This window comes from Hemicordylus capensis, chromosome 1, assembly GCF_027244095.1.
Source record: "Hemicordylus capensis ecotype Gifberg chromosome 1, rHemCap1.1.pri, whole genome shotgun sequence".
Taxonomy (NCBI): domain Eukaryota; kingdom Metazoa; phylum Chordata; class Lepidosauria; order Squamata; family Cordylidae; genus Hemicordylus; species Hemicordylus capensis.
Window position 1 is genome coordinate 453,518,886 of NC_069657.1, and position 14,259 is coordinate 453,533,144.

At 46.8% G+C, this 14,259-nt stretch overlaps 1 protein-coding gene across 5 annotated transcripts in view; it reads left to right on the forward strand.

The window, feature by feature from the left end:
* Positions 1-14,259, forward strand: part of INTS9 (integrator complex subunit 9) — a 96,901-nt gene that overhangs the window by 42,822 nt on the left and 39,820 nt on the right. For all 5 annotated transcript variants that reach the window (XM_053249106.1, XM_053249104.1, XM_053249127.1 and 2 more), the window contains 3 exons: positions 907-993; positions 9,961-10,081; positions 12,060-12,194. In XM_053249106.1, coding sequence (XP_053105081.1) covers positions 907-993; positions 9,961-10,081; positions 12,060-12,194 — 343 coding nt within the window. The remainder of the gene's footprint in view (positions 1-906; positions 994-9,960; positions 10,082-12,059; positions 12,195-14,259) is intronic.

Consider the following 14,259-nt stretch of genomic DNA (forward strand, 5'->3'; position numbering starts at 1 on the left):
TGCCTTTCGAAAGCTGGTACATGGGAAGCAGCATTTGACCTAGCATTCTCTGTGGCTGGCTAGTTTTCTATGTGCAGGCAGTTTTTAATATGGAGAATTTGGATTAGCGTGTATGGTTTTGGTCACCATATCTCCGAAAGGACATTACAGAGCTGTAAAAGGTGCAAAGGTGGGCAACCAAGATGATCAGGGGTCTAGAGCATCTTCCTTATGAGGCAAGGCTACAACACCTGGGGCTATTTAGTTTTGTAAAAAGGCTTGTAAGGGGAGACATGATAGAGGTCTATAAAATTATGCATGGTGTGGAGCGAGTGGATAGAAAGGGATTTTTCTCCATCTCTCACATCACTAGAAGCAGAGGTCATCCCATGAAAGTGACTGCCAGGAAATTTAGGATCGAAAAAAGAAAGGACTTTTTCACACAGCACACTATTAATCTGTGGAATTCTCTGCCACAGGATGTGGTGGTAGCCACTAGCTTGGATGGCTTTAATAGGAGCTTAGATAAATTCATGGAGGTCTATCAATGGCTACTAGTCTGGTGGCTATGGGCCACCTCCAGCCTCAGAAGCATGATGCCTACCAGTTGCAGGGGAGCAACAGCAAGAGAAGGAGCGTGCCCTCACCTCTTGCCTGTGGGCTTCTCAGAGGCATCTGGTGGGCCATTGTTCGAAACAGGATGCTGGACTAGAGAGGCCTTGGGCCTGATCCTGCAGGGCTGTTCTTACAAGAAACAACCCACATGAACACCATCAACAACACCTGCAGCCTGACGTAGTGCAGTTCTGGAAGAGCCTGACCACTTGACCCCTGTGCTATAACTTGTGTTAGTGTGTCATTACAACCAACTGTCTTTCATCTTGTGCTGAGAACTGGGATTTCTAATGATGCTGCTCCTGTTTGCAGGCTCCTCATGGAGGAACTGGTGAACTTTATTGAACGGGTGCCAAAGGCTCAGTCTGCCTCCTTGTGGAAGAACAAGGACATGCAACGGTAAGGTACCGCTCCCACCCCACCCCAGGACTCTTCCCCTTGGAGGGTTTCTATGAGGGGCTCTCCCTCCTTTTGTTTCTCTGCATGGGAGCATTCCTGCATATCCTTTGGGCTTTGGAGAAATGGCTCATCTTAAACTTTGGACCTTAATGGGGATGGAGAGCAACAGCAGGGAAGGAAGGAGCAGGGATACTCCCATTTCCTCTGCTTTCCCCCTTGCAGATGCTTTTAGGGCTGAGGATTAGGATTACAAGCAAGAGGTATATAATCTGCTAGTTTGCTGTGTGTAGGCAATTTTTAATATGGGGCCGCATTCAAACATTATTTGTTTGTTTGTTTGTTTGTTCGTTTGTTCGTTCGTTCATTAGATTTGTATGCTGCCCTTCCAAAATGGCTCAGGGTGGTTTACAGCATGATAAAAATAATTAAAACAAATTAACAATTAAAATTTTAACAAATTAACTTGAATGCTATGAGCCCTACTTGCAGCATCAAAAAAGAAAAGAGAAAGGTAAAAACTGTTTCAAGATAACTCAAATCATAAGAAGAGCCCTGCTGGATCAGGCCCAAGAAGGCCTCTCTAGTCCAGCATCCTGAATTACATAGAAGCCCGCCAGATGCCTCTGGGAAGCCCACAGGCAAGAGCTGAGGGCCTGCTGCACCAAGGACAACTAATTTCTGCCACATATAAGCTAAGTGGCTTCTGTCTATATTTGCTGGTTTTACATCATTCATCTTAAGGACTAGAAACGTAAACATGGGGAGATGCTTTATACGAGTCAGTATTGTCTTCTCCGGGGTTCCCCACCTTGAGTCCCCAGATATTGTCGGGCTACAACTTTTGTTGTTATTGTGGCTAGGGAGGGTGGGAGTTGTAGTCCAACAGCATCTGAGAACCCTCGTGCACTCTATATACTGACAGGCTGCAGCTCTCCATCCTACCTGGAGCTGTCAGGAAATTGGTACCCGAGACCTTCTGCATGCAAAGTGCATCTTCTACTCTTGTGCCAGTAGCCAAGGAGGGAGGAGAGCTGGTCTCGTGGTCGCAAGCATGACTTGTCCCCTTAGCTAAGCAGGGTCCACCCTGGTTGCATGTGAAAGGGAGACTAGAAGTGTGAGCAATGTAAGATATTCCCCTTAAGGGATGGAGCTTCCCTGGGAAGAGCAGAAGGTTCCAAATCCCCTCCCTGGCAGCATCTCCAAGAGAGGGCTGAGAGAGATTCCTGCCTGCAACCTTGGAGAAGCCGTTGCCAGTCTGTGAAGACAACACTGAGCTAGATAGACCAATGGTCTGACTCAGTATATGGCAGCTTCCTATGTTCCTATTAATTCTTAGAGCCCTGACCCAATACTTATTAAAACAATTTTTTTTAAGCTGGATTATCTGGCCAACAGAAAAATGGATATAGTGTTCATCAGAAATCCTGCCATTCCGAATTTGTCTGAGCATCAGCTTCTTGTACGTTTCCAGTTCAACGTGGTTCTCTAGGAAAGACTAGTACCCTTTCCCCGCAGGAGCAAACCTGTACTCTCTGTGCCCAGAGGAGGACTCTAGCTTTGTAGACTGTGTAGTGGTCACCACAGGACCAGCCCTATAGACTTGCAGGAGGCTGGCTAAATGCCCTAAATGAGTTTGGGGGTCAGCCACCCCTCACATGGCTAGCTGCTCCACCCGGATGCATCTTTCTTGTGAGCTGACGGTCTTAGAAGTGAACGGCTCTGATGCCCAATGGCGCCCAACCTCCTCAAAGACTGCTTCAGCTGTGCTTTTGATGTGAAGCGTTGGGGTGGCTGTTGTGGCAGGCTGCTGATACCCTTGCTCGTACAGCCCCCTAAGGGGCTGGTTCCTCACGTTATCGTTTTTGCAGCTCGGCTGCTTCTGCCCTGAATAGGCTGCATTCCGCAGTGGTATTATCTTTATTATTTAAAGCACAGGAACATTTTAAACCAGACACGTTGTGGGGAATTTACTGAGTGCATCGGAGCCGTTGTGCAGTCTGAGCTAATTGCTGAGCGGCTTCTAACCCCCTTGGGTTTTGAGTGGCTGGGGTTTCTTAATCAAATGGAGTCTTGGTGGTTTCTATTATTTTTGCACCTCTTTTGTCCCACAAACCCAAACAGGGGCACCTTCAGGATGGATGCTGCAGAGACAGGAGGTTGCTTTAGCAGGAAGGGCCGGGTGAGCGCACCAGAGCCAAGACCAGGGGAGGGCTATAAATCGAGGAGCGAGGCAGAGTCGGAGCAGATTGCTCCGGAGGCGTGGCAGTAGAGGTGCAACTACGCCCATCCTATAGGGTGATGTCAGGGTGTTGACCTTGACAGATGACAGAGACACATTCCCTAGGCACATGAGATATGGCAGTCACAAGGCAGTTGGGAAGAAAACAGGAAGTGAGTCTCAGCCAGGGAGGAAGTAGGAGGTCCCTGTTGTCTAAGAGGCCTCGTTCACCCCTGCTAACTGAGCAAAGAGTCGTCTTTTTAAAGCAGTGCTTCTCTTTATTTAGCAGGGGGAGAGCAGATGGCCCTATCCATCCCCAGCACAGCATCTCTCCAGTGGCTGTTGCTGGTGTCAGCCTTATGTTACTTTGTAGATTGTGAGCCCTTTGGGGATAGGGGGCCATTTTATTTATGTCGTGTTTATTTTTCTGTGTAAACCGCTTTGAGAACTTTGGTTGAAGGGCGGTATATAAATATCCATAGTAGTAGTAGTAGTAGTAGTAGTAGTAGTAGTATTTTAAGGCTGGAGGCAGCAAAGCCAGGAAGCCATTCTCCTGGAACCCAGCTGGAGCCCTAGAATCTGAGCTACAGAGGGGAAAGCTGTGGGTCTCCTTTTACTTTCTTCCCATGCAAGAGACCTGAGCTCACTATCTGCACTTTCCACTGGATCCTGCCATGATTCCCCCACATTATGTCTTCATGAAGATGTGTGTTTGTGTTTCCAACTGTGTACACTAAGAAGGGATGATAGAACAGCTGCTTGTTCTCCAGTGTGAAAAAGGTTGCTTTATTCCATGTTAAAAAACTAAATCACAGGTTCCTGATAGTATGGCAGTGAACAAGCTACTACACCCACCAGGTCTGCAAAAGGAAAGAACAAGCAAACAAGCAGCTGCCCCTGTTCAAAGCAGGAAACCAGTTGTGCAGACTACAGCACAGCACCACCCTGCTGGCCCCAGAGGCCCCAGTGGTTCCTGTCAGTGGTGTGAACCCCTCTGTCTTTCTCACCCACGGGGTGTGTGTGTGCGTGTGATATAAATTTAGATTTCAGTTTCATGAGATAAGAGAATGGGTCCTCTAATGGATCAGTAACTGATCCAAGCAAAGAGTAGAACTTCTCACAAGTAAGTGGGAAGTAAGAAGTAGGGTCCTCCAAGGATCTGTATTAGGATTGGTGCTACTTAACATATTCATAAATGATCAGGAATCAGGACTGAGCAGTGAGGCAGCCAAGTTTGAGAAGATGCTACAAGTCTCCATGATGATGATGAAATCTCAGTCATGCTGTGAAGATCTCCAAAAAGATTTCTTCAAACTGGGGGAACAGTCAACAAAGGTGCACATTAATCTGGGTGTAAGGCCCACTGAACACAGCAGAACTTTCTTCAGAGTGTAGGATTGTGCTGTAAAGATGGCAGAGAAGGTGGAGAAGGGATTGCGGAGAAGGCCATCTGCTCTTTGGGTTTAGGCAGGATTTCCAGCATTTCCCGAAAGAGGACAAATTATACTTTGCTTTCTGTTGACATGTGTCGGAATTGCAGTTCCATGTGCAAGGTGCATCTGGTGGTCTTGGCAAAAGCTCTCCTTAATGCTTTCTTCAGTATCTTAAATTATAGAGGAGAGGTTCACTGACCCAACAGATACGCCCATAAATTAGGTTATTTTAAACAAACCGATCAGCAAATCTTGACCAATGTCCATAAATCACTGGAAATGGGTTGGTATTAGCTTTTGATTTGGCATCTGTTTAATATACAAAATAGGAAGCCTATTCTTCTTGCACTCTTTGGCAGCTCTCACTGCTTCCTGCCTGGGCTCATGGTACTGTAGGAGATTTATTTCCCAGGAGATGGCCATCTTTCTTATGTGCTGCAATGCTGCCATTCATGACTTCAGGTCTTGAAACAATGGATTTTCCAAGGTGTAAAACAGATCTTAATTCTTGCATTGAAAATACTTTGCAACACAGCTTCTTAGAGCCAAGGACAGCTGCAGAGTAATGCGTCCACTTTGGACCAAAGTCCTAGCGAGAACTAACCTAACTCTCAGAGCCTCTTTTAAGGAGGCCATAGACATTATCCACAAGTTTGGATAATGTGAAGACTCTGCTCCCGAAAAATAGCTTGGCTGCTGAGAGCCTTTCTGGTTGTTAAAAGGCTGGCTCTTCAAAGCTGGAAAGCAAAGATCTCCTCCAGAAATTGGTTGATGGGTGCAAGATTGCTTTGCTAAGGAGGGTTCACCGTGGTTTGCATTTGAATGGGAGACTACGTGTGAGCACTGTAAAATATTCCCCTGGGGGTGCTCTGGGAAGAGCACCTGCATGCTTGCGTGCAGAAGATTCCAAGTTCCCTCCCTGGCTTCTCCAAGATAGGGCTGGGAGAGACTCTCGCCTGCAACCTTAGGGAAGCTGCTGCCAGTCTGTGTAGACAATACTGAGCTAGATGGACCAATGGTCTGACTCAGTAGAAGGCAGCTTCCTATGTTCCTATGAACCGCTTGATCTAGCTGCACAAGAAAAGGGGACAAATTGTAGTCTGGGAGAAGTAGATAAATTCCAAGAGATGTGGGGCAAATACATTGACATCTTCTCTATCTGAGCAGTGCCACATTTGTACATTATTAATTCTAACCCTTTCAGTCACTGCATATAATCTTCTACCTCCTCTTGTTTGTTTCCCTTTCACCAAGGGATCACAAACCAGGGTCCCCAGATGTTGGACTACAACTCCCATCATCCATTGACCATTGTGGCAGGGGAGTATGGGAGTTGTAGTCCAACAACATCTGGGGACCCAGGTTTGCAAACCCCTGTCTTGCACCAAATTTATTTATTTATTTATTTTGACATATTTCTATACCACCCAAAACTTGACACAAGCAGAGGCATAAACCTTTCCATTTTCCTGGAGGATGAAGGCACTGGACCAAACTTGGGAAAGTTATAGGTTTATTAGCCTATATTACCATACAGTCCACACTACCACATTCATGCTCTTGTACCACATAACCTGCAAACTGAAGCCCAAGATCCGGGAAAAATCAAGAAACCCTTATTACCGGGCTTGTTTAAAGGAAAATTGGAATTGTGCAATGACATGTGACTGAAATTTGTGCACATAGCAGGCACCGGTCCAACTCTCCTCTGCATTTTCTTTGCACACACATACTTTGTTGCTTAGAGTTAATCAATCAAACCTTTACTCCCTGGCCAGGGAGATACCTTGATCAAAAAGGAGGTTTTCCCAAGGTGAGGCTCACCCATTGCACTCTGGGTATGTCAACCCCTGCAAAACCCGACTTCATGATTTGTGGTGTCGTTTGCTTAGAATCGCATCCCATGACATTTTAAAGCCTACACAGAGCGGGAGAGAATCTTCAGAACTGGGAATCTGTCAGCGCTAATGCAGGAGAGTGTTCTATTCTGGTAGGCTACAAGGCTCAGCAGGGAAGTAACTTGCCTAGGGAGCAAGAGGTTGCTGGTTCAAATCCCCACTGGTATGTTTCCCAGACTATGGGAAACACCTATATCAGGCAGCAGCAATATAGGAAGATGCTGAAAGGCAACATCATCTCATACTGCTTGGGAGATGGCAATGGTCAACCCCTCCTGTACTCTACCAAAGACAACCACAGGGCTCTGTGGGCGCCAGGAGTCGACACCGACTCGACGGCACAACTTTACCTTTACAAGTAACTAGACTGGGAAGTCAGGCAATTGGGATAGACTACTAGCAGCTTTCCCCGCTTGAAGACAGAGAGCCCGTCTCTTCTCTTGAGAGTTACAGGATAGTGTTCTATGATAGCTGGATCTCTCTGGGAGCTCTGGGTGTGTCAGCCAAAATGGCCTGGGTGAGCTGCTCGGTTGATTGGAAGTTGTCGAGTGGTGTTGGAGGTTGTCGAGTGGTGGTGGGGGGCACAAGTAACCTGTGCCTCTTTCCTGCTGGGAAAATGTCTAGTAAGGCCAGTGCAGCTACTGCCGGTAGAGATAATCCTTGAAAGGGGGGTTGGAAATGAACTCTGCCGATGTTCAGAGACCCTTTGCTCCGGAAAATCTCGTAGGGTCTGAACACCAGTGGATGCAGAGATAAGCGAAAGAAGTTTCCATAAACATCCTTAAGCATGGCTGCCAAGCACCAGGCTCCAGGACTCCTGTTTGTCAGCGTCCCAGGTATTGTAGGCAGAGCCCATTTGAGACTGGGGGGAGTCTGACTCCTTTTCCTGTGTAAACCCACTTTGAGAACTTGTGTGGTTAAGATAAATGCTCTTAATAATCATTAGTAGCCCCATGAGCCCCAACAATCTTGTGAGAGACTCCCTACCTCTTGCATGACTGTGCCTGGCTCTCACAAGAAGTCGGCACTGGCTAGCCTTCTCACGTACCCCTGCACAAAGTCATGGGGTCCAAGATCACCCCTACCATTTTCGGCTGGATCTGGCTACCCTGATGAAAATGAGGTCCAGTGGGCCTGATTTGCCCCAGTGGGCTAATTGATGGGAGAACCTGTGGCTAGAAAGGCCGCCCTCTAACTCAGAGAAAACTGACTTACTGGTTTTACTGAAACAGATCAAAGCAGTTTATTCAGGCATTGAGGCAGTTCCCATGATCAGTGGGAACCGTCTGATAGGGTTATGCGGGGAGACAATTCTCCAGTGTGCCCTGGGCGGCCGGATCGGCTGCCCACACGACTGACGGCTCTGTTACAGAGCCGGCGGGGGCTGGGGAGTTCAGGGGCCACGCAGCCCCCAGAAGTTCCAGCATGCTCTGTGCGAGCGCGCAGAGCATGCTGGAGAGACCCCCGAGCCGGGAGCCTGCTTTTTTGCCTTCCAGTCGGGAGTCTCCTCGTGAGTTGCCACGACATGGAGCCACACCGCAGCAGCACACGCTCCATTACCCTGGGCTAAGGAGAGGGGTACTTTGCGGGGTCTGCTGCCGGGAGCCGCTCAGCGACTGCCAAAAAGCAGGCTAGGGTCCCTTAGCCCGCTTTTTGGCGGTCGTGAGAACCGCCTCCTTAAGTGTTTTACAGAGAAAATAAGAAGAAATTAAGCCAAGGGACTTAAATGCATGCATGGGGAAGAAACATAGAAAGAAACATTTTCAATACAGCATGATAAGCTTCATACAACTACTATGCAGCTCAATCAAACTTCTTCCCTCCTCCTGCTTAGATTCCTGGGAAGCTCGTTCCCAGCAATAGACGGTATTAAATAAAATTCACAGTCAAAATACAAATAAATAAAATTTGAGATCTACCAGTCTCCAAGCTGAAATGTCTCTGGAACTCTATTAATATTACAAAAATGTTACAGCAAAAGTAAAAATTTGGCTAAAAAGGCGGAGATAAAACCTCCCAAAGAAGCTTCCTTTCATCCTGAAAAACTAATAGTCTAAAAAGGGGAGAGAACAAACAAAAGCCAAAAGGCTCCAGAAAGGATCTTCTCAACATACCAGGTCTCCAGCCTTTATATCTCAGCCAAATTAAATCAACTTTTCAGGCCTTCCATTGGCTGAATTCTCCCCTTCAGCAATACTCCTATCAGTCAACAAAGTAAGTTCTGTTATTGCGTAATGACAACTCGGGGCATTTTCAAATACTATCCGTTTTGTTTTCAGATCTTCCATTGTAGGTACGCAAGCAAGCTCAGGTTGATACAAGCAATATATTAAGAAGGTTGATTATCTGGACTCTCTCTCTCTCTCTCTCTCTCTCTCTCTCTCTCTCTCTCTCTCATGGTAGCCTATGTTCAGGCAGCCATGAGATGGTCAAGATCTTTCCAACGGCTTCCGTTGGAACTTCCATAGGTAGCGTAAAGTGTGCTGTTGAGTCAGTGTTGACTCCTGGTGCCCACAGAGCCCTGTGGTTGTCTTTGGTAGAATACAGGTGGGGTTTCCCATTGCCTCCTCCCGTGCAGTATGAGATGATGCTTTTCAGCATCTTCCAATATCGCTGCTACCCGATATAGGTGACTCCCATAGTCTGGGAAACCTACCAGCGAGGATTCGAACCAGCAACCTTCTTCTTGTTAGTCAAGCATTTTCCCGCTGCGCCAGTAGACAACAATAGACTATAATTTAGTTTCAGATATTCCCTTAGGATCATGAGCTTACTTGCAGTAACAAAGTCTGGGGTCCTAGAGGAGTACTCACTTGTTCTCAGTCACTTTGTACATGAGTTAACATAATAAAATTTGTTCATGACTCGAATTTTTGAACTGCACAAATCCTCTTTTGCAATGCATTTTTTCTTTTTCCTGGAACTGCACGTTTTGCGTCTGGTTGCACATTTTTAAAAGCCCTGCTTTATGACATGAATTAAAACAAATTTATTAGAGCCAACCAGAAAGAGCCCCAGTGAGGATGAATACTTTCAGAATAGGCATTGCTAGAATTCTTCCACCCTGTGAAATGTGATTCTTGTCATGGTGCTGGGTGTATAACCTCAGAATCTCCCCCCCCCCCCCGCCACCTGCTTCTTCTCTTCAAAAATGCACCTAACAAGATTGCTGAGTCCCTGTGAAGACTCGACAGGAACTCAGTGATGAAGCTTCCAAGCTTAATTTTTTTTTAAATTCCACTTTCCCCTGTGCTCAAAGCAGTCTACATAAAAACAATATAAAGAAAATGCATTAAAGCATGGAGAGATCCACTGTTTTGGCCCCACCCCTTGTCCTCATCCATATTTCCAGAAATGTGTTAGGATGGTCTGGAACTGTAGTGTGCTGGCAAACCCTAATCCGATCTGCTCTGTCCAGGCTTCTTCCTGCCCCTCTGAAAGACGCGGTTGAAGTTGTGACGTGGAGGAGATGCTACAACATGCAGGAAGTGAACTCGGCACTCAGTAAAATCCAGCTTGTTGGGTATTCCCAAAAAATTGTGAGTATCTTGAATGAGAAGGAACCCAGAACCACCTTCCCTCCTCCTCCTCCTCCTCCTCCTCCTCCTCCTCCTCTTCCTCTTGGGTATGGGATTGGGATGGTATACCCCTTCTCTATTCAAATCTCGGCCTAGCTATTGTTGTTCTTCAAAGACCCTGCTCAGAGTGTTTCCACCCAGTGAGTTAAGGTGAGACAGCCTTCTCAGCGGTGGCACCTCATTTGTAGAAAGCCCTCCATTTGCTCATGCTCATTTCCTCCTACCCCGTTGTCAGCAATGGCAGGAGCATGGTCTTCGCCCAGAGGCTGACTAGCAGGAGACACACAGTGATCCAGCACTGGGTCCTCAAAGCGAGGTGTAGAATTTCTTCGTACCGCTGTTCCGTTAACATGGAGCAGCTGGACCTGATGGCTCCACCTCTCCAGGGATGTACTCAGGACCCAGATCTAGCACACACATGGGGGGCTGGCCTCAGGAGGCAGGTGGAATGAGACCTTCGGGCTACCCAACGGGCACCATTTTACTGGCATGTTGAACTTCAGCATGGGCCTGTTGCTACTGCTGCTGATGATGATAATGATGGTGATGAAGGAGAGCCTGGAGAAAAAGTGGGGGTGCCCATGAAGTGCATTGAGTTCCCTAGAATTGGGACCACACAGGCCAGATGTTATTGAAGGAGCGGCTTCTGGCTATCCCCTGGGGGTGTTGAATCCCTGGGGGCCCCATCTGAACTAGGGTTCATGGCAGAATCCTGCTCCTTTGCTTCTTTTAAAGAAGTTCTCCTCAGGTTGAGCAGCACTGGGGGACTGGTCTGTTTGGCACCCTCCTGAATGGTTTTGAGAGGCCAGCTAATCACACTGCTCTTTGTGCAGACTTTTAAAGGAATTTTGTATCTCGGAGTAATATTTAATGGTATTGTTCTCTAAACTTGTTTTCCATGCTGTTGATTAATGTTTGCAATCTGCTTGTTTACATTTCACGGATTTTTAGGTGCGTATTGCCGACTCCATTATATTGTAAGATGCCTCAAAAATTGAGCTTGATACGTGGGATATAAATATTTTAAGTATGCTGACATCCAGGCGAAGACCGCGCTGGTGCAACAGACAAAGAGGTCATCCTAGGGAGGTCACGTAGCTGAGGGGTTGCTCAGAGTCACTCGGTCTCTTGCTTCCTTGGTCCACCTGGGCAAGCTTCGCGCTTCATGCCGCGGGACAGCAGAAAGCTTGGCATCATTCCCTGCAGCCCTCACAGACTGAGGAACAGGTTTCACAGCAGGAGATATGCCACAGTTTGCACCAGCACAATGCTAATTTGGAACACAGGATCCCAACTTAGCCGAACTAGCTAGCACAACATCTTGGCTCTACTGCAGAATTTGCACTGCTCAGCATCAGTCTGGATGTCAGCCAGTGTCTTAATTGTGGAAAGGGGAAGCAGTTTTCAATTCCTTCGTTAACACAGGGAGATAAAAGGAAGACCTGCTAGGTCAAACCAAAAGTCCACCATCCAGCACCTTCTTTCCCAGAATGGCCAAACAGATTCTTCTGAGAAGCCTGTCGCTTGTCTCCAGCAGGCCTTAATAATCTAAGGTATACTGCCCCTTTACATGGAGGTTCCATTTAGCTATCCTGATCAATAGCTGTCGCTAGACCCGGCCTCCGTAATAATATATAAGAACATAAGAAGTGCTCTCTTGGACTGGACCAAAGGCCCAGCTAGTCCAGCATTCAGCTTCCCAAAATGGCCAACCAGATACTGCTCAAAAGCCCACAAGCAGGGCTTGAAGGCAACGGCTCTCTTCTGTTGCTTATCTCTAGCAGCTGGCATTCTCAGATATACTGCCCCTGAACCAGGAGGATCCATATAGCTTTCAGAGAATGAATGCCACTGTTGTAATAATTTGCAGAACGCCAGGAAATATTTTCTGGGGAGAAAACCATTGTTTCCTTTTTCTTCCCCCCACCTCTATCCTCAGGAGCTTTTTGGTGCGGTTCTGGTGTCTCCTCTCAGCTCTGGATATGCGCTCGGCAGTTCCAATTGGATCATACAGTCACATTATGAGAAGGTTTCCTATGTCTCGGGATCCTCGCTCCTCACCACACATCCACAGGTACCAAATCTTTTCAAAACTCAGAAGTGTTGATTTCCAATTGCATAAAGTTGAATGGAGTTGACTTGTTGGTCTAGGGCCATGATTCTTGCTGTGGGTCCAGGAGCTCCTAAGTTCAGTGCCCAGACAAGCTCCTGCAGTGAGGAAAGGAGGGTCTGCAGCTTGGGGGGTGGGGGGACTGTAGCTCAGTGGTTAGAGCATCTGCTTTGCATGCAGAAGGCTGTAGGTTCAGTTCCTGGCAGCATCTCCTGCAACCTGTGGTTCAGCAGATCTTGCTGAACTACAACTCCCATCTTCCCCAGTAACAATAAATTGTAGCTGGGGGTGATGGGAGTTGTAGTTCAGCAGCATCTGGAGATCCACAGGTTGGGGACCCTTGATCTCTAGACAATACTGAGCTAGATGGGCCCGTGGTCTGACTCAGTTTAGGCAGCCTCCTGTGTTCCTGTGGACCAGCGGTCTGACTCTGGATGAGCCAGCTTTCGATGGAGTTCTCCTTGGATGACAGGACTCACCTTTGCAACCTTATGCTGTCTCTCAGATGTATTCTAAATCTGGGCAGGAGCATGTTTACTTTTATCATCTGCACAGCATCTATGCTTTAATATACTGAATAATTATTGAGTCATAGGCATCATAGAGCTGAGAGCTGGTATATCGCGGGAAGGGCCGTAGCTCATTGGCAGAGCATCTGCTTTGCGTGCAGGCGGTCCCGGGTTCAATCCTTGGGAGCGTCTCCTGCCTGAAACCTTGGAGAGCTGCTGCCAGTCTGTGCAGACAATACGGGGCTCGATGGACCAATGGCAGCTTTGTCGCTTCATCTATATAGTCACAAGTGTGAGCTTTGACATCTCCTGTTTGGATCTCTCCTTGGCCAACAATTCATTAGGTGGCCTAAGCCGAGCAGCAACTGAAATATGCAGCTCCAATATGGAGATAACAATACAGACCTAACTTGCAAAGTTGTTGAAAGGATGGCCAGGGCAATAGGTTGAAGCATTTTTGCTTTAGAGCAGGCGTTCTCAAACCTGGGTCCCCCATGTTGTTGGACTACAATGCCCATCATGCCTTTTGCCATTGTGGCTGGGATGATGGGAGTTGTAGTCCAACAACATCTGAGAACCCCCGGTGTTCATTCTGTTCTTCCAGTAATCCAGTGTGCATTCGCCCAACATACGAGCCTCCTTTGCTGCAAGGAAAAAGGAAGAGGGGGAGAAGTCAGAGCAGTGCTTACATTTAAAATTGACAATAAATTACGCTTACAGAGTGAAACTGGAGTTTTCACAGAATCGTGGCGTTGGAGGGGGTCTTGCAGGAGGGGGCCTTGTTTTAATCTGCAAGCTAATGTTATCAGTTAATGTAATATTTGACACCTGAGTGGCTGTTTTGCAGTCAAAATAAATTTACGCAAGAACATAGGCACCTGCTACCTGATCTTTTTAATTATAATTATAATTATATTGATTATTTATGCAGCACTTTAAAAAAGCTAAACGCTTTACAAAGCATAAAAGAAAGACAGGCCCTGTCTTATAATTAAAAAATGCAGTGTTTCTGTTAGTAACAGAGGCTAAGAATCATTCATATTTTTAGCTTTCCCGTTTAAAACATCTCTAAAGCTCCATAGATTCTCTGCTTCTTTTCCTCTTTAAAAAAGAATAAATGTCTCGTGGCATATTTCACTGTATAATCCTTGAAGACAGTTGCCAGGCTGCAGCTAGATCACCCTCTGAATTATCTTTCCTTGAAGGAATGATGACTGACGCGGCTGCCAATTCCTCCACCCTGCTCATCAAAGGTCAAAGTCTTCATAGTGCTATAGATGTAATTTCCAGTAAATTAATTCTCAGATCCATAATTGTTTTTTTCATAGAAAGGTGGCTACAGTTTGGAGGATTGATGAGCTACGCAGGCGATGGGGTTGGTTACGCTGTTCTGAGCTACAGGCCAGCTTGCTGCAGACCAAATTTCCACCCATGAAAATTTTCAGGGAGAAAGAGAAGCTTGGAGGGGAGGGGGCGAATTTTCCCTAGATTTTTCATGCACTGTCTGTCACTGGTTTTCA